This window comes from Mastomys coucha, unplaced genomic scaffold (genome assembly GCF_008632895.1).
Source record: "Mastomys coucha isolate ucsf_1 unplaced genomic scaffold, UCSF_Mcou_1 pScaffold3, whole genome shotgun sequence".
NCBI lineage: Eukaryota > Metazoa > Chordata > Mammalia > Rodentia > Muridae > Mastomys > Mastomys coucha.
The window spans coordinates 46,709,805-46,733,277 of record NW_022196909.1 but is presented as its reverse complement, the minus strand read 5'-3'; the positions used below and the strand labels follow the sequence as shown (position 1 = coordinate 46,733,277).

The 23,473-nt window shown below is 48.6% G+C and overlaps 1 protein-coding gene across 3 annotated transcripts in view; it reads left to right on the top strand.

Annotated features, from left to right (window-relative positions):
• The window catches only part of Mapk14 (mitogen-activated protein kinase 14), a 60,583-nt gene that overhangs the window by 34,056 nt on the left and 3,054 nt on the right, over positions 1 to 23,473 (top strand). The window contains exons 4-11 of one of the 3 annotated variants that reach the window (XM_031348750.1): positions 2,996 to 3,107; positions 3,667 to 3,696; positions 3,960 to 4,007; positions 5,301 to 5,415; positions 5,979 to 6,050; positions 14,367 to 14,446; positions 19,888 to 19,966; positions 22,785 to 22,958. In XM_031348750.1, the coding sequence (XP_031204610.1) occupies positions 2,996 to 3,107; positions 3,667 to 3,696; positions 3,960 to 4,007; positions 5,301 to 5,415; positions 5,979 to 6,050; positions 14,367 to 14,446; positions 19,888 to 19,966; positions 22,785 to 22,958 (710 nt within the window). Of the gene's footprint in view, positions 1 to 2,995; positions 3,108 to 3,666; positions 3,697 to 3,959; positions 4,008 to 5,300; positions 5,416 to 5,978; positions 6,051 to 14,366; positions 14,447 to 18,588; positions 18,669 to 19,887; positions 19,967 to 22,784; positions 22,959 to 23,473 lie in introns of those variants that run through there. The other 2 variants (XM_031348751.1, XM_031348752.1) reach the window with 2 other exon arrangements.

Below are 23,473 nucleotides of genomic sequence, written 5' to 3'. Positions count from 1 at the left end.
CTGTAAGAGTGTCTGCCTCAGATGCACAGGCCCTGCTCCTCAACTGTAAGAGTGTCTGCCTCAGATGCGCAGGCCCTGCTCCTCAGCTGTAAGAGTGTCTGCCTCAGATGCGCAGGCCCTGTTCCTCAGCTGTAAGAGTGTCTGCCTCAGATGCGCAGACCCTGCTCCTCAGCTATAAGAGTGTCTGCCTCAGATGCACAGGCCCTGTTCCTCAGCTGTAAGAGTGACTGCCTCAGATGCACAGGCCCTGTTCCTCAGCAGTAAGAGTGTCTGCCTCAGATGCACAGGCCCTGTTCCTCAGCAGTAAGAGTGTCTGCCTCAGATGCACAGGCCCTGCTCCTCAGCTGTAAGAGTGTCTGCCTCAGATACACAGGCCCTGTTCCTCAACTGTAAGAGTGTCTGCCTCAGATGCACAGGCCCTGCTCCTCAGCTGTAAGAGTGACTGCCTCAGATGCACAGGCCCTGCTCCTCAACTGTAAGAGTGTCTGCCTCAGATACACAGGCCCTGTTCCTCAACTGTAAGAGTGACTGCCTCAGATGCACAGGCCCTGTTCCTCAGCAGTAAGAGTGTCTGCCTCAGATGCACAGGCCCTATTCTTCAGCACCACCAGAAAGCGGCTGGGATGAGGAGGAGACAGCAGTTTTTGACAGTCTTTCTTCACTAAATTTTGAGGAACTGTTAGGGAAATTGTCCAACTGTGGTGACATCTGTGGAGTGTTAACATTGTGTGAGTTAATGTATGTGTGCATGTGAGTGAATGGCCGCCACAGCATGCCCGTGGAGGCCAGAGAACCGCCTACAGGAGTTAGTTCTCTCCTTCCATAGTGCAGGTCCTAGCGTGGGCCTCGGGACATCAGGCTAGGCCCCTGCCCTGGGTTGTGTTCTTAGGGAACTTCACTCAATCAACACTGCCTTGATAAGAACATTTTGGAGTCAAGTTTACTCTTTGTTTTGTTTTTTTGAGATGGGATTTCTCTGTGTAGCCCTGGCTGTTCTGGGATTCGCTCTGTAGACCAGGCTGGCCTCAAACTCACAGAGATGCACCTGCCTCTGCCTCCTGAGTGCTGGGATTAAAGGAGTGCGCCACGCCTGGCAAGAAGTATTTTGTATGTCTGTTAGAGGGTGTGTCTCTATGCACTTGAGTGCAGTGCCCACAGAGGCCAGAAAAGAGCATTAGGTCTTCTGGAGCTGGAGTTACAGGCAGCTATGAGCTGCCTGACATGGGTTCCGGGAACTGAACTCCGGTCTCCCCAACAGCAGGAAGCACTTTCTCCAGCCTCTTAGTTTATTCTTAAATTGTGTGTGAAGTTCACCTTTTCCTTAAGGCAATATAAACATGCAAGTCTTAAGAAAATGGCTAAAATCTCACTTTAAAGTCAAAACTAGGCCAAGTCTTCTAGTCTTCGTACGGCAGTCAGCCCTCCTGAGCCTCTTGAGGAGAGGAGGAACTCCTGCCCTCACACACGCAGCCCTGGGGCTCTGCTGCTCTCCGTCCCCATGCTGCTGCTGCTGCTGCTGCTGCAGTGGTGAGAGTGTGTGTGGCGAGCAAGCCTGCTGGCCTGAGTGCGCTCACACCCTCCTCTCACTGCATAAAGCAGGGCACTCAGCACCGCGCACAGAGCTCTGGACTCCTGCTCCTCCGTCCTTTAAGGGTGAGCAGGGCTGCGCTCATAAGCCATGGCCTTTTGCTAGTCAGTTTTGGGAAGATGAGATTACACTTTGAAAATCTTAAAACAGCACAGGATTTAATGAGGTAAACATGATGATGGAGTTACAGATATGTGATCCTTTATTACGTGCATACAGTTAATTACAAGGGCTGGGGGTGTGGCTTAGAGCTTGCCTAGTGTCCTGAAGCGTCAGGTTTGATCTGGAGCCCTGTGGTGGTGCAGTGAAAAGACTACTTAGAGAGGAGAGCATTTAATTTGGGGCTAGCTTACAACTTTAGAGGGTTACTACATTATCATGGGGGTGTAGGTGCTGTGCCTGGTTTGGGCTTTTGAAACCTCAAAAGTTTACCCCAATGACACCTCCTCCAGTCTTAGGTAAGGTTACCATTGCTGTGATGACACTCCATGATCCAAAAGTAAGTTAGGGGGAAAGGGTTGATTTCACTCACAATTTTATATCATTGAAATTGAGGGCATAGTGAGGCAGGGACTTGGAAGCAGGAGCTGATGCGGAGGCCATGGAGGAGTGCTGCTGCTCACTGGCTTGCTCTTCATGGCTTGCTTAGCCTGCTCTCTTACAGAACCCAGAACTACCAGTCCAGGGGTGGGATGACCCCCGTGGGCTTGTGTCAGATTGACATAAAAGTAGCTAGTGTGCCTACTAATCCTTCCCAAACAGTTCCATAACTGGGGACCAAAGATTCAAATATCTGAACCTATAGGGGCCGTTCTCATTCAAATCACCAGAGTGGCACAGTCTCTCACCCTAGCATTCAGGAAGTAGAGGCCAGAATCAGAAAGTCAAGATCATCTTTGACTAAGTTGGGGGTGTCCTGGGCCACATAAGACTTGTCTTAGAAAAGAGAAGACAAAGAGAAAGAACACACTTAGAGTGCACGTGTGCCTTTCTGTCTTGGTCTAGCCAGGTTTCTTTTCACCTCCGTGTTTTCTTTACAGACCAGGAACGGACATGGCGAATAGGAGTGAGTCCAACTGTGTTAGAGGGGAGTCTGGGAACGGACATGGCGAATAGGAGTGGGTCTAACTGTATTAGAGCAGAGTCTGGGAACGGACATGGCGAATAGGAGTGGGTCCAACTGTATTAGAGGAGCGTCTGGGAACGGACATGGCGAATAGGAGTGGGTCCAACTGTATTAGAGCAGAGTCTGGGAACGGACATGGCGAATAGGAGTGGGTCTAACTGTATTGGAGAGTCTGGTACATGGAGGAAGACTGAGCTCAGTGTGGGCGCGCGTGCGGTACTTCTTGGGCGGTCTTTCCTGGATCGGATTGGAACAGACACACACACCCCTTCTGTTTCTAGGTACCTGGTGACCCATCTCATGGGGGCAGACCTGAACAACATCGTGAAGTGCCAGAAGCTTACCGATGACCATGTTCAGTTTCTTATCTACCAGATCCTCCGAGGGCTGAAGGTACAGGCAATGGCTTCATCATCCGGGGAAAAGAGTTCCAGAATCGAGCACACCTGCTGCTCTTGTATTTCCCGGGCCGCGGCACTAGAGAGCAGATGTTACGGTGTCCTTCCCTTTGACCTTTGACCTTAATACCTAAGAGCCTTCAGCTACCTTGAAAGGTTAAGAGCATCTTGATACAACCTGGTATCCAGTCAGTGTGATGCGGAGGTCTGAAAACACTCCTCGGGGCTGTGAGCTGCTCTCCTAGGCCTTCTCAGGACTCGGGAGGCAGAAGGAGTGCCAGTCACCAGGGCTGTCTAGTGGAGGGGGTGAGAGGGGCTCTTCAGAACCACCTTTGATGTTTAGCACATTGGAACCCTTACTGAAGTCATCCAAGAGAAAGAAAAGAGGCTGACAACTCCAGTAGGTAGAGTGGGAATTAGAGTTTGTGTAATGACCTGCAGTGAGCATGCACAGTGCTTGCTGGCTGAGGGAGAGCACTGCAGGCGGCCTAGCGAATGTGCCACCAGAAAGCTGAAGGTGGCTTTCATTCAACCAACTTTCTTCTCTTTTGCAGTATATACATTCAGCTGACATAATTCACAGGGTATGTATTGTACGTTCAGTGGTAATTATTTTGGTAGTGTGGGTGGGGCTAGAAGAATGGCATCTAGTTCAGATCTCAGCCTTAACTTGTAACTGAAATGGTGATTTACTGTGACCTTGCTCTCAGTGTAGACTGGTAAAGGAACACTTGTCACGGCTTTGAAGCCTGCCTCTCTCCCTGAGCTCTTCCACACGTATGCGTCTTCAGCACCTGTAGGGAGCGGGCTCCTCATCATTGATATGCTCTCTCTGATTGCTTTCCAGGACCTAAAGCCCAGCAACCTCGCTGTGAACGAAGACTGTGAGCTCAAGGTAAGAAAGAAGAGATAGACCATTTGTTTGCTTTCCTTAAGTGTTCCTCAGAGTTGTGACCAACCACACTTAGAGAAAGTGATTTATAAGCCATGACTTGCTATCTGAAAAGTCATTTGTCCTTCAGACTGTGATACTTGGACTGGAGAGATAGATGGCTCAGCAGTTAAGAGCACTGACTGCCCTTCTGAAGGTCCTGAGTTCAAATCCCAGCAACCACATGGTGGCTCACAACCATCCGTAATGAGATCTGACGCCCTCTTCTGGGGTGTCTGAAGACAGCTGCAGTGTACTTACATATAATAAATAAATCTAAAAAAAAAATAAATTAAAAAAAAATAAGATAAAAAAAAGAGTGACATCAGACTGTGAAACTTGAAGTAGACTGAGCAAGCTGTTTAAATAACTTTGGAAGTAGATGTCGGTACCTTGTTTTCCTTTTTAGAAGATAATTACATTAGAAATATAACACATTAATTGTAATAAAGGGATATTATAGTCTAAATGTCAATTAAGCATTCCTGGAACACTGATTATTAGATAGGTTTCTAAAAGGAAAAATTGCAGATCTCAGAGTGATCTAAATAAGACCTAAGTAAATGAACTGTCTTTAAAAGTAAGTAGCATCAAGCCTTTTTTTTTTAATGAGTGTTTTGAAATGTATGCAGAGGGGCCAGAGAGATGGCTTGTTTCCCAGCAGCAACATGGCAGCTCACAACCATCTACATCTAGAGGATCTGATGGCCACTCTTCGTCTCTGTGGACACTGCACAGATATACATGTGGGCAGAACACCCATATACATAAAGTTGAAAAGGAAAAAATGTACCTCTTTGTAGAGTTTTAATGTCCATGTAGCCACAGTTATGATGTAGTAAGCTCAATATCTTTAGAAGGTTTGAGTGTCCCCTCCTAGTGACCCAATGCAGGCAGCCACTGACGCATTTCCGACTCTGTGGATTAGTCTTGTGTTTCATATAAATGGAACTATACAGAATCTTGCATGTTACTGGATTGTGTGTTTATCTGTGCTGTGTGCTTCAGTGTTGTCACTTAGTTGTGCAGCAGTTTCCACTTCACAAGCATACCAAGGTTTACATGCACCCTACCGTCCTGTTAGTGGGCACTCGCAGACCCCTGTGGGCATTTGTCTGAGTGAATCCCTAGCAGGGGGTGACAGGATGCTTTACCATGCATACGGAGTGAAGACTGCACTGCCTGCTGTCTGGCAGTGACTCCTGTGAGGACACGTGGCAGGACTTCTCTGTGCCTGACTTCTGCTCTTGCCCTTAGATTCTGGATTTTGGGCTGGCTCGGCACACTGATGACGAAATGACAGGCTACGTGGCTACCAGGTGGTACCGAGCTCCTGAGATCATGCTGAATTGGATGCACTACAACCAAACAGGTGCTGCTCCAGTCACCTACCCAGGCCTGGCCCAGATGGGGAGGGGGCGCTAACCCAGGCCTGGCCCAGATGGGGAGGGGACACTAACCCAGGCCTGGCCCAGATGGGGAGGGGACACTAACCCAGGCCTGGCCCAGATGGGGAGGGGGCGCTAGCCCAAGCCTGGCCCAGATGGGGAGGGGGCGCTAACCCAGGCCTGGCCCAGATGGGGAGGGGGTGCTCCTTAACATGGCTTTCTTAAGTCTCCCATGCCATTCTCTCTGTGACACTCACTGCCTGAGGGGAGTAGAGTTTTGATCCTAACACCTGTTTCTTGGGAGAATCCATTTTACCAGTAACAGAGTTTTGCCCCTTTCTTTTATCTTAGTATATTCTGAGTTGGACCACCTGTGGAGCCCTTTTTCGGGTGACAGTTTTAATAAGTTTATTTCTATTAAAAAGAACATGGTTGTTAAACCTTGGGTGTCTCAAATGCTGACCTGAATCTCTCCTAGTTAGAGTCATTTGTGTCCATGAAATGAATAGAAACCGTGTGTGTGTTTGTATCCTCATTACTATTCCAGTGGACATTTGGTCCGTGGGCTGCATCATGGCTGAGCTGTTGACCGGAAGAACGCTGTTTCCTGGTACAGACCGTATCCTTTCACATGTTTCGGCCCTGTTTCTCATCTGTGTACTGTCATAGATGTGCGCTTCCCTTGCTCAGTTGTGGGGAAGACTCTTTGCAGTTTGGGTGTTGCTTTTGAGGTCTGTCCTCTTGTTGAGTTGCTCACCTTGCCAGGAAAAGGCTTTGGGGTTGAGAAGACACTCTTAGAACTCACCTGTCGTCTTTTGCAGCAAGTCTCTTTATTAATGAGTTTAGTCTATTTCTGCAAATCATTGGCGAGTGTGCATAGCCCCCGTACCTCAGAGGTATCTAATTCTACATCTGCTGTGTACTAAACCGACTGTGGGCCCGTGCTGACACGTCCGCTGAGTCCTGTCCAGTTTGCTGCTTAACAACCAACAAAAGAAGCAACAGAAGAGAGCCCTGTGTGTGCTTTTGTTCTCCACACAGCGTTGTCCCTGCTTGGAGCCAGCTCCACTGTAGTCCCATACTTAGCACCATCTGGGTTTGGGACACCGAGCACTCTCTCCTATCTGCTGGGCACTTGTTCCATGGCTTAGGAACAGTATCTTGAATGTGTTTGTGGGAACGCCCATCAGCTCCTCTTAGGGAGGGGATTTAGGTGAGAATGTTAAAACCAATGCTTAAAATCAGGCTTGAGGAGGAGTTTTGCAAGACTCTAGTGGCCTGCAGATGGTTTGGGTTGGGCTCTTAGAAGTACCAGAGCAGCAATGCTTCACCTTCTAACTGCTGGTAAGCTCTTGCCTGGCACCTTGAGTCAGTAAGCTCAGGTGCTGACAGCTTGGGACAGCTGCCCTTCTCCAGGGACTGTGATGCCATTGTGTCTGTCCTGACAGTTTTCTGCTAGACAGTGTCTTATGGAGTGGAGTCCTGCACTCTCTGTGTGCTGCTCGGTGCAGCTCACTCAGTTACTCCCCCTCCAGGGTCATCTGACCATCTCTACTCCCTTGAGGTTTTGGCTTGCTTACAGTCCAAGCTCAGAGGGTTAGACAGGATTTGTGATGCACCCTGTGCTGTCCTCTGGGAGCTCCTGCAGCTACTCTCTCCTCTTCCCTTCCCCCTCTTCAGCTCTTCAGCTGACGTAGTCCAGACACATGTGCCTTCATAGGCAGGCAGGCAGGCAGACAGACACACAGACAGACAGACACACATGCCGTCATAGGCAGGCAGACAGGCAGAACTATCCGTAGGGAGCCTTCCAGTTCATTGCTTTTGTAATGCATGTATTCACAGTTAGATGCCAAGACCCTGGAATTTAGAGTTTTGATTTTAGATTTTTTTACTTTAGAACTATGTGGCTTTGATCAAGTTTTCCAACATCTTCGTTTCTCTATTTCCTTAACCGTATACAGCTCGATGGTTGTGGATTTACTGAGACCAGAGCCACCAGGAAGTGCTAGCTTCACCAGTGGCTGTAGCAGCCCTTTGTCAGTCCCAGACAGATACCTGAGAGAAATATTCATTTTTGGCTCATGGGTTCAGAAGTCTCAGTCCGTGGTGAGGTAGAGCATCATGGTAGTAGGAGTGTCTCGGTCCGTGGTGAGGTGGAGCATCATGGTATAGGAGTGTGTGGCAGAGGAGGCTGCTCACTTCATGGTGGCCAGGAAGCAGGAGAAAGGGAACGGGGTGGGGGGGCGGGGGAAGCATCCAGAACAAAGTACCTTCTAGCACACATTCCCAGTGACCTGCTTCCTCTCCCAGACCCCACCTCCTAATGTTCCCAGCATAAAATTAGCAGTGCCAGCAGGCTCAGACATGCATCAGGAGACAGTTGAGGTCCAGAATACTAATGCTCCATCCCTAGCCTCTGAAGGCCACATATTTAGCTTGTAGTATAAAACACATTCAGTCCATGTCCAAGAATCCAGATCCTCATGAGTCTCCGAGACTCAAGCCAAACTCTCAGCTGTAGCCCCTGTTAAAATCAACAGATTATATACTTCTCATTTTCAGTGGCGTACATATTCTCATCCAAAGGTAAGGAAGGGCCAGAACAAGGCAAGGTGAGACGGAGCACTAAAACCCCATAGTTGGACATCCACCATCAGGCTCCAAAGGGCTTGGGCAGCCCAGCTCCTGTTACTATCCTTGCTGGAAATAGCCTTGCCTTCTCTTTTGGCTCACTGCCTGTAGCTCTGTCCATAGTCCACATTCTGGGGCCTCACCCTCACAGCTTCATGGATCACACTTGTCAGTCCACAGTGGACAGTGAGACAGTGTGGACTCACAGTGAGTCCAGCCCTGGTGTGCAGTGCCCTGCTTCCCAGGCTTCTCTTGGAAATGTGGATGCCTCTGTTACCCCTAATTCTTGGGTTCTGCGTGCCTCGGAAAACCAGCGTCATGCTGTGGAGGCAGGCAGTGGCTGAGAGTCTTTCTGGACCATGGCTGCAGTGACCTCAGAGTAGCTGAGCACTAATGACCAGGTCCTAGGAAGAACTTCCTAACCAGCCCCGGGGGGTGCCTCTGAGGTACCCCTTCTCTGGGGTCTTTTGGGCAAGTTTATACTCTGCACCTGGACCTACAGTAGTTAGGGTCTCTCTGGTTCCCAGCGTATCGGGTATCTTTCCCATCCTTTCTGTGTAGATCTTTCTGTTTGTTGTTATTGCTGGTAGACGGTTTTGTTTTGTTTTGTTTGCGACAGTTTTTCTTTGTAGCCCACACTGACCTGGAACTACTGTGTATTTCAGGGTAGCCCCAACCTCACAGTGCTCCTCTTGCCTTGGCCTCCTGAGCCATGGCCTGTTTTTATGCTATGCTGGGCCTAGAACCCAGGGCCTTATGTGTGCTAGCAAAGCACTTTACCAGGTGAGTCACATCACTAGGCGATTCTGACAGATGGTTGTTTTGAGAAAAACTAGCAGTTAACCCATGTGTGTTTAGTTTTACTGGGTGAACTGGAAAGCATGAGTTTAATGGCCCTCTCCAGTTTTCTTAAGGTCCCAAGGAGTCCTGAAGTTCTCTTCACTGCCCTGTTCTGCAGTTTCTAGAACTCTTTTCAAAACCTCTAGAGAACATGAGGACCCTACTCCAGCCAGCCTGGAAGGCCTGAGGCTGTAGCCTATGTGGTTTGCAAACAGGACACTGATGAGACAGTTTGCAGGCTGTGCTTTCCAGCAGTTCAGTTTTCTCTGGGGGTTTCTGTTTACCTCCCTTTTAGTCACTGTGCATTCGAACTAGTGATCTTAGCTTCTGTCTGAGAACTGAGTCCTAGTAAGGACTTTTTGAGGCATCGTAGATCTGCTAGGTGTGTGCTGTCCTGTGTATGGCTCATAGTGGAAGAGCCTGTGTGGTTAATGTATCTTGATGACTGATTTGACTTAAATTAGTCTCTACAATATTAAAGTTTATAACCTATCAGTATTAATTAGGTTCATGATGTTGGACAGTCATTGTCACTAATTACTACGCTTTGGAAACCCTTCCATCCAGCTTAATAAGAGTGGTTATGTAAAGAATAAAGCCCTCCTCTAAAAGACGAGCTGGCTGTAGATATCAAGTGAATTCGCTGATAGAGCTTAATAGCAAAAGAGGGAGACTCAGACTGCCTCTCCAAGTGGAACCCTAACTTGTTCGTTACATATCGGACTCACTAATGCCAGCATTTGAGCATACGGGCCGTAAGCTGTGTGGCCTTCTCCCTGCCTGTGTCAAACATAGACAAGACATTTTCCTACCAGAGATCACAGGCTTGACTTGTTATTTAACTGTGTGATCAAGTATAAATTCCTTCATGCATAAAAGACCTTTCCCCCGTTACAGTGGATGTGGTACTCCTAAGACATGACCTACGGTCAGGAGAGACAGCTCAGCAGTTAGAGAGCAAGGCTGCTCTTCCAGTTGGCAGGCTGGTGCACAAATTCTAGCACCTGCATGATAGTTCACAATCATCTATAACCCCAGTCTCAGGGACCCAGTGTTTTCTTTTCGTCTCTGTGGGCACCAGGCATGCACATGGTACAGATACGCACACAAGCAAAACGTTCATACACATAAAATAAATGATTTTTTTTTTTAAGATGTGAACAGAGTGTGGCGGGGCTGCTGGGTGGCAAGCCACATGCTTCTGTTGCTGCACTGATCTGTTTACTGTCTGTCCTTAGTGTATTAGAACAGTCTCAGTACAGTTAGTCCTCTTTCAAACATGCTATGGAACATTACAGATGTTCCACACAGTGGTCTAGTGAGCCTCAGGTCTGCTCTTCCCAGAGGATGAAGGAAAACGTGGGTGGTTGAGCAAACGACGCACTAGATTGCACACCATAGTTAGCTACCCATTGCTCGCCATTGTTAGTTTCCTATATTTTCCTCATTTTTAATTTTCTCTTTTCTTAAACTCAGGGAGGGCTTACACTGAAGCCAGGCAGACACTGCACCACCGAGCTGCATCTCCAGAAGTCGTCCTCAGGTTTGAAAAGAAGTTGCACTGCTGACACTAAAAGCCGGTGCTTTAGGTTGGAAGGATGGTTCAATGACCACAAACTCCAGATCAGCACCCATGTCAGGCACCCCCCACCTGCCAAACCTTCAGATCCTTAGGCCAGCCTGAAGCCAGGCTTGCTATCACATGCCTTTAAGCCCAGCATTTGGGAGGCAGAGGCAGGCAGATCTGAGTTTGAAGCCAGCCTGGTGAGTCCCAAGCCAGCAAATGCTCACAGTGAAATCCTGTCTCAAAAAAAAAAGCAAGTGTCTTAGTAAATGTTGAGATTGTTCTTTGCCTTTTGTCCTTGAGAATATATATATTTTTTAGAAAACAGGAGACTTCCATATTTGTCCATAAACCTTGAGAACTATTTCAGTATATGCCTTTAATCTCAGCACTTGGGAGGCAGAGGCAGGCGGACTTCTGAGATCGAGGCCAGCCTGGTCTACAGAGTGAGTTCCAGGACAGCCAGGGCTACACAGAGAAACCCTGTCTCGGAAAAAAAAAAAAAAAAAAAAAGACTTTGTCTACAATCCAGAAAAGAAGAGAGCAGACTGGCTTTCAGTGAAGTCCTGGTCTGCCACTAAAATGACTTCCCCCACCCCAAAGACTTAATTCAGCCAGGCATAAGGGTACACACCTGTGGTCCCAGCACTTGGGAGGCTGAGGCAGGGGGATTTTTAACTACTATGGTAGTCAACCTGAGTTACATTAATTATCTAATTATCCCTTTCCCCTTGTTTATTCTGCCTTCGGTGTCTTTGGCCTCAGATAATTTATGAGTTAAAATTTGGTATGGTCATCCTACTTGAAATACGTTTTAAACTGATGATAAACTTACTTTCTGTGTGGGGAACGAGGGGCCATCCTAGTTGTGAAGGCTAGCTCACTGTGGAGATGGCAGCTGGGCTGGGCTTAGCTCCACCCACAGCCCTCTGCACTGAGCCCCGTGCTCGTTAATCCTCTTTACTTCTTTTTCCCTTTTCTTTGTATAAACTGCACAGGATGTTTTCCTGGGTTTTGAGGATAAGTTGGGACAGTGAGGTCAAGTGTTGGGTCAGTCTGTTTGCCAGGCCGACTGCCCTGGGCAAGCCTGGGGAGTTGCTGCCTGCCCTCAAAACCAGGGTAGTCAGGCTGAACCAACAGGAGTGGTAGGGGTGACTCGACGGGAGTCTTCCTCCCGGGGGAAAGCAAGGAGTAAGAGGTACGGGGTAAGTTCCTGCTGAGAAAAGCCAAGCATGAAGTCATTGCATCGCTATGCACGTGTCTGTAAGCCCAGGACCTGAGAGGACACAAGAGACTCAGGAGTTCAGGTCACCTCAGCTATGGAGTGAGTTTGAGGCCATCTCAAAAAAGCATGTCTGGAAAGACTTCTTGTTAGAACAGCCCTTAGAAGGGGAAGCCCTTCTGAGAGGAAGTCTCAGAACAGGAAGAGCAGAGGCATCCTTACAACTGCGTGTTGTAAGGAAGAGGCTCAGAGAGGGCCTGGGGGTTGCCTGCACGTGAAGCTGTGAGCCTATTTAAGAATGGGAGTTTGAGGCAGGCAGAACAAAGTTCAGTGACAGATTGCAGAAGGTGTGGCTATAAGGCTGACGAGCCAGCTGGTTATGACTTAGTCTGAGATAGCTCACACTGCAGACAGGGGAGAAAGGTCTGGCTGAGTGCTGCCTGCCGATGGATGCCTGCTCTTCAGGCAGTTTGGAGGTGAAGCTAAGTCAGTCAGGGAACAACCCAGACTCCACCTTCCTTCCCCAAAGGGAATATGAAACTTGCCTCTTTAAAAAGTCACTAAATCCAGCTCGTTAATACGCTACTTTTGAGTCATACATGTTAAAATCACCTCTTGAAGGTTGGAAGAGTCTAATTTTTCTATTAACATACATCCTCTTGAAGTGGCTAGTAAAATCACATGTTCCCAGGGAGTAGAAATGTGAATGGAGCTAGACTTCCATAAACTGAGTAGCTTCTTTCCGTCTGCAGGGAGTGCCCAGCTGTCACCATTGGCATGTTACCTGTGTCAGCGCCCATCTCAGTCCCCCATCTCAGTCCCCCATCTCAGTCCCTCACTGTTCGCACCTGGAGCATCTCATGGTCACCATTTTCAGTAGCAGCTCTTTTTTTTTTTTTTTTTTTTTTTTTTTTTTTTTTTTTTTTTTAACCATTCTAACTTCAGAAATATCTTGTGAGTGTGGACTCGCTTCTGGGTTACCTCAGTTTTCTGTAGGATGCCATTTTGGGGCACTAGCTCATCTTTTCTTAAAGGGCCAGATTAGTGATTGCTGCAGGCCTGTGAAAGCAGCTGTAACCCGTGTGTACACACATGCACGGGCTTGTTAAATTCCATATGTAGAACAGGCAGTAGGCTGTACCTTCCTGTCACCTTTCTAGAATTTTCTTCTGTTTAAGCAAAAAAAAAAATGTAGAGAAAGAAATAAGATGCCATCTTATTTCTTGCACAAGCAGTCCCTGTGACGAGGCAGCTGTGGCTTGCACAAGCAGTCCCTGTGACAAGGCAGCTGTGGCTTGCACAAGCAGTCCCTGTGACGAGGCAGCTGTGGTTTGCACAAACAGTGTGGCGAGGCAGCTGTGGCTTGCAGGCGCTGCTCTCATAACTGAGTTACGCTGGTTTTGCCTCTGTGCAAGCTAAATCGAAATGAAGACAAGGATGTCTTCATCTCCTCTGCCTGTTCTTTAAATGTGTGTGTGCCTTTTCTGTATCAGAATCTAAAATGAGGGTTGGGGCTCAGCATGATGGCATATATCTGTCGTCTCAGCACTTGGGAAGATGAAGCACAAAGATTCTGAGTTCAAAGCCAGTCTGCGCTGCATAGCCTGCAGAATAAACCACAGAGCTGCCCCCCCCGACCCAAGGAAGTAATTGGGGGTCGATACCAAGTGCGCTCTGGCCTGGTCTGCTGTGGACTGGGAAAGGGGCAAGGCAAGCGTGGGCGACTCCAGAGAGCGAGCGAGCGAGCGAGCGCAGGATGTTCTCAATGTAGTGTGTTGAGAGGCTGCTAGGACCCTGCAAAGCCTGGTGGGCGCACATATTCTCCCACCTCACCATCAGCTCAGGCACAAAGCAGCTATTCAGATGCTCACAGAAAATATTAAAAGTCTTTGAGACTTTTTATCCCCTGACTGAAGGCAATAGAATAAATTAAATGGACTCTGATCTTCCAGTGGACACGTGCTCATTTGTTCTTAGATTTTGGATGGCAGAACAAATATTCTGGGCCTTTATGGCCTTTATGCTTAAAGCCTTTAGTGTGTGAAGTCTGTTAAACTTTGGTTACTTTACAGCGTTATGGTTGCAGCCTGTTGTCCTCCGTAGTGGGGTAGCGCCCTCTGCCAGTTGGCTGTCCCTCATATGCTCTCCTCCTAGAGGGGAGAGGAGAAGGTCTCCAGAGGGCACACTCAAGTGAACAGTGTCTGGGATGAGAGCAGGCCTCCCAACTGTCAGATTACAAACTCATTAGGTCAAGCCTTAGGGGATAGTCACAAATAGACTGCATAGCTGTATGCTCCGCCTTTGCGTGCCAGCATTCTCTGCTTAGCCGGCTCCTAGTGCCTTGGTGGAAGGTGAGGTAGAGGTGGAGGCTGGGCCCATGGACTGAGTGGCATGACCAACCACAGTGGCTTCACTTCCTACGAACGATGGTGACAGATGTGTGTGTGTGGTGGTGGTATTTTGAACCTTTCTACAGGAGGAGCAAGTCGTGTTGAAAGTGGTCACCCTGCAGAAGCCTTCCACCAGACTCGTCCCACCATGTTGGCCTTATTTGGGGGTTCTCATTTCCATTATTGGGATGTTTTCCTTGTTGTGTTTTATTTTGCTCATTATTGTTTTGTTTTGTTTTTCACTTTTATTTTGTCCCGACATTTTCCTTTATAGTCCACCATTAGATATTGATCAGTTGAAGCTCATTTTAAGACTCGTTGGAACCCCAGGGGCTGAGCTTCTGAAGAAAATCTCCTCCGAGTCTGTGAGTTGATGCTCTGATTGCAATTGTTGCCCTATGGGGCCTCTGCCGCTTGCCTTCTGTCACTCTGCACTCTGACTTTGGAATGTTTGTGTGCCTGTGTGCTGTGTGTGATTTCTGTTGCTGATGTATGCGTGTGTGCGCATATGGGAGCCTGCATGTGCCTGCTTGCATGCATGAGTGTTTTATTCTAAACTCTGTCTGGGTGTGGACTTAAGCCATGGGAACCCCTTTGGGGCAATTGTATGCTAATAAAACTGAGAGTTGAGATTCCAGTTCATTCCAAGAGATTAATGGGAAATGTGTGTATGTCCCCTCCTGAGCCCACATGCTTAAGAGCTCTTCTCACTGTATGCTGAGCATCTAATCTCTAACACTTACCCTGTGCTAGTCTGACCTTGCCTGTCAAGGGTGAAATGTGCCTTGTCTGAAAGTTACCCGCTCTGTATTTCGATAGAGGTGCACCTCCTGTGCAGGCTCTTTCTTTGAGCTCCTCTCCCTACCCTCAGACCACACATAACAGCTTCCTCCCCTCATGACAATCTGCAGATGGCTCTGAGCTCCTCCAGGAACCTTGGTCAGTGCAATGAATAGCATGATGAGCCACTTGGAACTTGTGCTTTCTCCATGGAGGCCGTAAGAAGGTGACTCTGTGTACTGTAGCTGTGATTTAATCTGTTGGTCGCTTTCTGGGGCCAGAAACTTGGAGGAAGCTGGGAAAGCCCCTCCTCCCTCCCCTCCCCTTAGGGAGCTCAGTGGAGGAGCCAGGCCAGGCCCGACTGTGCACGCCCAGCCTCCCCTCCCCTTAGGGAACCCAGTGGAGAGCCAGGCCAGGCCTGCTGTGCACGCCCAGCCTCCCCTCTCAGCTCTTCCCAACAGAAGAGCCTTCTTTCTGCCCAGCTAGGAAGGCAGTTGGGTAGCTGCAGGCAAGCACCGCACATGAGTCACCTCCACTGACAGAATCAGGGCCCCGCATCTGCAGTGTAGCTGCACATAGAGGACCCTGGAGCTGAGAACAGCTTTTGAATTTCTATTCTGAGGAGTGTCAAAGGGTTGCTGGGCCTGTTTATTTTGTTTCATGTACTCCTTTAAGATGAGCAAAAACAAAAAAGCTGTGACTTGCCTGAGTCATGCCTTGAGTCACCGGGCAGAGGCAGTGGGTCGCACACGTGCTGGTAGTGCGAGCTAATCATCTCATGCAGTGAGAGTCATTGTCAGAAGTGTCGTCCACAAATGAAGAGGTGCTTTTGAAATGCATAAGCTGGGAATGGAGACCCAAAGCTCTGAGGGCGGTGTTGAGGATGGACTGGCTGGTAAGAGGGAATGGGGCAGGCTGCAGCTTGGGAGGGACGTGGCCAGTCCTCCTGTCTGGGTTTTACTGCCAGCAGCTCTGCGTCCCCCTCCCACTCCAGCATCTGCTTTGGAGATAGGTGCTGCAGGTTCTGAAGCAGACCTAGGAGGTCAGTAGTGCCTGCCCTTCGACAACCATCACTTCTGTTTAAGAAACGGTCTGGATGCACGAGATATCTTTTATCTTAACATGAAGTCCTCGTGCAGCAATGGACAACATCAGGTACCAAGATAAACATCTTCTCATTAGTAACTTGGTTGAATACCGTAGTGAGAAAAGAGCTTCCCTGCATAGTTACCAGAAATGGGTAAAGGTAGTCTAAATGTTGAAAGAGTGCGGGCAAGGCTAATTTAGTGTTGATGGCACCACCCCGTACTTTTGAAGTCTCCAAAGTACCAGGTATGATAGCTCAGGTCCGTAACCCCAGCACTTAGGGCAGGGGTAGAGGACTCGAGCTTTGCAACTGGCCTAGTCTACATAGCAGCTTGGAGGCCAGCCTGGGCTTAAGTTAGTAGACACTTAAAATAAAAAAAAATAAAAAAACAGCTATTGTAGATGTAGCTCAGTTCCGTCAACATGGCCATGGGTCTAACCCCCAGAACCCCTGGGGGCAGGGAGCATACAGTACCTACATACAGTGAAATAAAGCTGAGTGAGTAAAACTATTCAAAAAATTTACAAGGAAAGACTTTAGTAAAGAATTATAGTCAACAGTCACCGAGTTATAGTCACCGAGTAATTTATCCTTTCTGGAGAGAAGAGAACAGGGAAGCCAATGTGGACAAGGACATGGGCCTGAACAACAGAGAAGGCTGGAGTAGGGAGAACAGGACAGAAAGCTGGCTGGGGGGTCATGGCAGAGGCCCCAGGACAGAGCTCACTGCCTAGTGTTCTGGCATCTAGTTAACCAGGGGGGAACAGGTCACAAAGCCAAGGAAGCAGAGGCATGAGCCCTGCCCCTGTTCTTCAGAAATACATCTTCCTGACTCCCAGATGACAAATGGCCCATCCTGCACATGCCACCTGCAAGGAGAGCATGAGAGAAGTGAGCTTAGGAACTTAACTGAATCCTGCTGTGGCTAGTTCACCCTGCTTGTCCTCTCAGTATGCAGAGCACTGTTCAGTATAGAATTTGCAGGGGGAAGTCCAAAGTCTGTAGTAAAGTGAGCCGGCCCATCTCTGTACTCAGGTAGAACACAGAAGGGCAAGCGCATTAGCAGTAATCAGACCTTCGAGCAGGGTTCATGCTAATGTAGGACGGGAAGCCATGGAGTGAAATTACTTGTCTAATTTTTTAAAGAGTTTTTTTTTTAATATTTATTTATTTATTGTATGTAATTACATTGCATCTGTCTTCAGACTCTCCAGAAGAGGGAGTCAGATCTTATTACAGGTGGTTGTGAGCCACCATGTGGTTACTGGGATTTGAACTCAGAACCTTTGAAAGAGCAGTCAGTGCTCTTAACCACTGAGCCATCTCTCCAGCCCCTTGTCTTACTTTTTAAAGATAAGATTCCAGCTGAAGGCTGACTTGGTGCTTATGTGAGGAGAAAGGAAGCTAACAAATCATACTAAGGGTTAGTTCCCATCATTACTTTGAGAGGGAGCATGTGATGAATTGACAGTGGGTTTCCATTTCAGAAGCTGTGGCCTGTACCTGGTGAGTTGGTGACCTGGCTGAGGGAAGTTAATAGACCTGTCATTTGAGTAAGGACACTGAGATGGCTCAGCAGCAGAGGGACCTGAGTTCACTCCTAGGGCCCACACGGTGGCTAGAGAATTCTACAACTTGGAGATTGATCCACTGATCTCCATCCATTAGTGGTACACATGCCCTGCCTCTCCTCACACAAATAAATGTGAAAATGTAGTAACGGAAACTTCATGCAGCTTTGCCCTTGTCAGATAGACGTGGCGTTCTAAACTTTCTGTTTTTTGAAGTTAATGTTCCCTCACTACAGGTGTGAGGATAACTGTGGCATGCTCTGACACTATCAACCAGACTGTGGCTTCTGTTTTGCCTTTGCCATCACTCCTAAATACCCTACTCCGTCTACCTATATATTTGTGGCATGCATTTTAAATAATACTACTGCCAGTGTCTTTGAGACTTGGCATAGCTCAGCACCCACACTCCAGGTGTCTCAGCCTGTGGGGGTGTGTCTCGTAGAGCCTATGCCACCCACACTGAGTCTCCTCCCCAGGTAGATCTGTTGGTTATGTTAGATTTCCAGAGTTTCGTCAACATTATCTCCATCTTCTACATTTGCCACTGTAGCAAACAGGTTTTGACCATTGGGACTTGAAAATGGTTCTCTGGGGGGGACTGGAGAGATGGCTCAGCGGTTTAGAGCACTGACTCCTCTTCCGGAGGTCCTGAGTTCAAATCCCAGCAACCATCCATAATGAGATCTGATGCCCTCTTCTGGAGTGTCTGAAGACAGCTACAGTGTACTTAGATATAATGATAAAAAAATAAACCTAAAAAAAATGGTTCTCTGGCTGGCATCCTGAATCAAGGAGCAGTCTGCTTGAGAGTCCAGAGAACCTAAACTATTTTAATATTAAAGTTGACACGTAAGAGTTTGTTTTCATGTGTGCATGGCCCCTCACCGGCTACATGCCTACTAGCTCCTGCCATTCTCCAAAGACTGTTCTACTTGCCCCCTTAGGCTCTGGCCCCCCTGGTGTGCTTGGGAAGTAGAGTTGTTTTGTTTGGGATGGCTTTGACTTAAACACCTGGAGTTGATTTTTACACTGTGTTTTAACAATGCCCTTGACTAGGCATCTTAAGATATTAACCAGCTCCAGCAGATAATGCGTCTGACGGGGACACCCCCTGCTTACCTCATTAACAGGATGCCAAGCCACGAGGTGAGAACAAAGAGCATGCTCAGGGAGGTCTAACTCGGCGGCCACCTTCTTGTTGTAGTGTCTGTGTATAGCCAGCAGTTTCTAATGTCACCAAATGCTTGCATGTGCCCCAAGAACTGTTAAAGCAGTACTGGCTGTGTGCCAACAGGGTGTTGACATTAGGGATGAAATGTCCTCAGGCTGTGAGGCAATGGTGCAGCGCAGGGCAGAGTTCCCTGGCGTTTGGTTTTCTGAACCTTGTGCTTGAGGTAGCGTGTGTGGTTGGAGGTGTGTGTGGGTGGGTGTGCTGCAGCTGCGTCACAGATGCATGGAGCAGCGTTCATTAGTGTGCTCTCCACCCATTGTACAACCAAGCGAAGACTACATGCAAGCACACACTACAAAATCCCTTGTGCTAGCCGGGCGGTGGTGGCGCACGCCTTTAATCCCAGCACTTGGGAGGCAGAGGCAGGCGGATTTCTGAGTTCCAGGACAGCCAGGGCTACACAGAGAAACCCTGTCTCGAAAAAAAAAAATCCCTTGTGCTAATAGGTTTGCTGGGTTTTTAAAATAGACAAGTAATTCATAGTAAGTATGAGCACCCGGGGAATCGGGTTCTTCACCAACCCATAACTAACCTAACGCCAGTTTATGGTCAAGGTGACCGGGTGCTTCTTGAAATGGGCCCTTAGTATTTTGGGGAAACAGGCTAGCAGACAAACAGACCCTCATAGAGCAGTGTGCATTTCAGCTTTTGTCTGTATTGAATGATGGCTTCTCTGGGTGAGCTGGACTTCTTACCTCTCTTCCATTCCTCTTTCCATTCTACATGGTTGAGTAGGAAGGGGTTGCAGCTATGTCTGTCTGGTTCCTACAAAGTCAAATGGGAGTGGATCTGCTTCGGTACCAGCTCCTCTTCATGGCTTACCTGATTAGTGTAAAGACTTCTTAGTCTCAGGTCTGGTTTAAACTTCTGACCCTTTGAGCAGAAAGCTACTAAAAGAGTAGGTGATTGGTTATCACTCTCATCCACATGAAACAGAACCTTGGGGAGACAGCAAGAATAAAGTCAGTGGTCACAAATGGAGGAGGTCAGTGGCTAGAAGAGTAAGCCTGAAATGAGCGCCCAGGCAGTGGTCCGCACTGGGATATGGGGGCCTCGGCCTAGCCACCGCTGCTCATTCCCCGAGATCACTAACACTACTGAACACAGTCATTCTGAAAGTCTATGTTTTTACAGGCAAGAAACTACATTCAGTCTCTGGCCCAGATGCCGAAGATGAACTTCGCAAATGTATTTATTGGTGCCAATCCCCTGGGTGAGTTGAGTACCTTTAAGTAACTTTTGGGTCTTAATAAATATGGCCGTTACTGTCTGTCTGTACTGTCACATTTAAAGAAAGATCATATGATGATAGGCTTGTATGTTTATATGCTCACAGAATATGGTGGAAAGGACAAGGGCAGTGAAGAATGGAGAACAGGCAATTATGAGGACTTGGGGGAGAAGGAAGGAGGCGTGATCCTTACAGCCACTGGTGGTAGGTGGAGCCTAGCTGAGGATGGAAAACAGGCATAGACGCGTGCTTACTGCCCGGCGCTGGGTCCTGATGTCCTCCACGCTCACAGGCTCTTCCTCCTCTCCTCCCCTGTCTGCCCTTCAGGGTGTAAGCAGCCTGTGCAGCATTAGTTTGCCATCTCAGACTCTGGCGGATGGCTCCTCGCCTTCCTGCCCGCATCACCCACAGGATCACCTGGCAGACAGAAGTGCAGTGTAGCTCGGACTGTGCCTTGCTTTTCCTTAAAGATGGTTGCAGGACAGTGTGCTGAGGTCCTGGGTCCTCACTCGGGTGTAGTGGGCACTAGTAGATATGGAACCATCAGATCACTGGCTCCTGCCATGAGAAGGGCATGAGCAGGTGGCACCTGCTGGCCCCTGCCTCTCCCATTCCTGCAGATGTTACTGTTAAGCCACTGCACTGACGTCTTCGTGGGTCGCGTCCCTTTCTGAGGGATCCAGAAGCCGTGTGCCAGAGTTACTTAGCCTTTGAAGGGCTGGTGCCTATGGCAGTGATTTCAGAAGCTGGGAAAGGCAGGGGCTGTTTCCCTTTCAAGAACCCCGTCTATTGCCACGTACCGAGGCGTGGCTGTGGCTTTGGCAATGATTCCTGTAGCAGGAGAGGTGCGAACGAGCGTTGGAGGAGGGATTCCAGCCTAAGCGACATCATTCAGGCCTAGGGTGTGCACGGTGCTGACAGGTTGGGTTAGGTTTGTGGCTTCCTTGTCAGGCTCACTGGGCTTTCAGTAACTTCTTTGAGCTGCAGGATCCAGGTAAGGGTCTAAGAGGTCCCCGTGATCTGTAATCTCTCCGTAATGGCTCTGTCTCCGAATCCTCACCCATCAGATGTGCAGTGCACAGTGTTTGAGCTGATACACATCCCCGTGTAGATGCTGGAAAGAATTGGCTTACAGGGGTGAGTCTAGGCTGCTGGGGACTGACAGGAGGATCTGGCCCATCTGGTGCTCTTCACAGCCTGCTCACATCCACATGTACCTGGCAGCCCATTGCCAAGTGCTCCTCAGAAAGAACGTGCTGTTAGCGATCGCTGGCCTAGCCGTCCCCAACATGCTTGTCTGGGCTGCACAGCAGTGATGTAAATATTAACAGCCATGTTGTCAGACACAAGCTTCGCATCACCGCTAGTCTCAACACAGCTGAGAACGTCACATGGCCTTTGATCTTAGAGTGTCCATTTACATCTGCCTCCGTCCTTGAAGAGTCTTGCTCCTCATCTAAGCACTTTGGTCCTGAGGGCGTGGACCCCTTTATCCTAGGGTGGCAGGCACCCACTAATTCATGTTCAGTATGAAGTCAGCGGGTTAGTAGAAGAACATGAGAAGAATTTGTATCCAGACAGTCCACCAGTGCTTCAGTGTTGAAGGCAGGGTCATGTGGCCTGTTAAATGCTGGGACTACAGGTGTGTGCCACCATGCACACTTTGCAAAGTTCCCTGTCAGTGTCCCAGCCCTCTTCCAGCACTCCAGCCTGGAGAGCCAGCATGTGCACGTTTGTGTTTTCTCTGTACCTTCAAAGCCTGTATTTCTGTGGCTAACTGGAGTTCAGACTGCAGGGTACATAGTCACTCAGAGGAGTACATCATCTCTTCAGGAAGATCTCCTCCACACCCACAGCCTTCCACATTGAAGAAATCATCTGGAGCTGTAGAGATGACTAAGCGTTGAGAGCCCTGGCTGCTCTGCTGGTTCAGGGGCCCTTGGTTTGAGTCCCTGCACCAACATGGTGGTTCACAACTGTCTTTAGTTCCACGATCCGGTGCCCTCTGCTGGCTTTTAGACTTTCAGCCAGCAGGCATACACTGTAGTGGAGACATACTTAAACATAAATTTAAAAGAACCTGTGCAGTTTAGAAAACCTTTCTGTTCTGTGTGATAACTGCTCTAACAAATTATCCTCCTAAGCAGGACAACCTCCTCAGACAGAGCTAAGGTCTGTCTGCACAGACTCTAGTGAGGTCATTGCGCTGGGGAGAGAAAAGGCCTGGAAAGCATTACTGAAAGGAACCAACAGTCTGCAGGAGACAAAGCATCTCCCTATTGTACTGACCTGGGGAGGAAGGGGACAGAGCTCCACCTTTAGCACCAGCAGCAGGGGAGCCCATGGTGGCTACGGTGGCCCAGGTCATAGCACCACTTCTGGTATGGCCCAGTATGCCTGACTTCATTCACTCTTATCGATGATTGAGATGTAATTTCTGGGTTTTGGTAAATCTAAAGAATAGAAAAAATGGGAGGGGTTACAGTAGAGCACAGGGGGGAGAGAGCAGGCCTCTGGTGATGGTGTGCTCAACACCTGGAGTATCTACAAATGAAACCAAGGCAAGTGTGGAGAGGAAGGGCGGAGGGCGGCTGTTTGTTTGTTTGTTCTGGGTTTGAAACCCAGAACCTCAGTAATGTTTTTGAAATGTGCCAGAGGCACTCAGCACATGCACACAGGACAGGGACTGCATGCGGAGAGGTGCCTTAAGGATGCTCTGTGTGCATATGGAAGGGGCTTGGGCCGTGCACAGTGGTGGCTCTAATGTCATGTGTTCTCCTCCTCTTCTCTGGTATGACAGCTGTCGACCTGCTGGAGAAGATGCTCGTTCTGGACTCCGACAAGAGGATCACAGCGGCCCAAGCTCTCGCACATGCCTACTTTGCTCAGTACCACGACCCTGATGATGAGCCTGTGGCTGACCCTTATGACCAGTCCTTTGAGAGCAGGGATCTCCTTATAGATGAGTGGAAGGGTGAGTCCAGGGCGGCCAGCGTGGGCCTTGAGCTTGCTTTCATTTTATTCAAGTTTTGTTTGTTTTTTGAGCCAGGGCTTTTCTCAGTGTGGCCACTCAGAGGAACTCACTCTGTAGACCAGGCTAGCCTCAAATTCAAGAAATCCACCTGTCACTGCCTCCCTAGTGCTGGGATTAAAGGCGTGCTCCACCAAGTCCAGCTTCTATAATCTTGTTTAACAGTGCTGGACCTAGAACTCACATATTTCCAATACACCTGTGATCCTGGCTCTTGGGAATCAGATTAAAAGTTTAAGGTTAAAAAAACAACAGACTTTACAGTTATTCACAGCCATCTAGGTAGTTTGAGGCTATCCTGGGCTATGTGAGAGAACCTGGTAAATGGTTACCATCGGTTCTCTAAACTCACTGCCAGGGTCTCTGGTGCATATGTTCCCTGATGGGGTTTGTAGATACAGTGTGCACAGCCTTCACACTCACAGAGAGCTTTGAGGTTCCTTTTTTTTTTTTTTTTT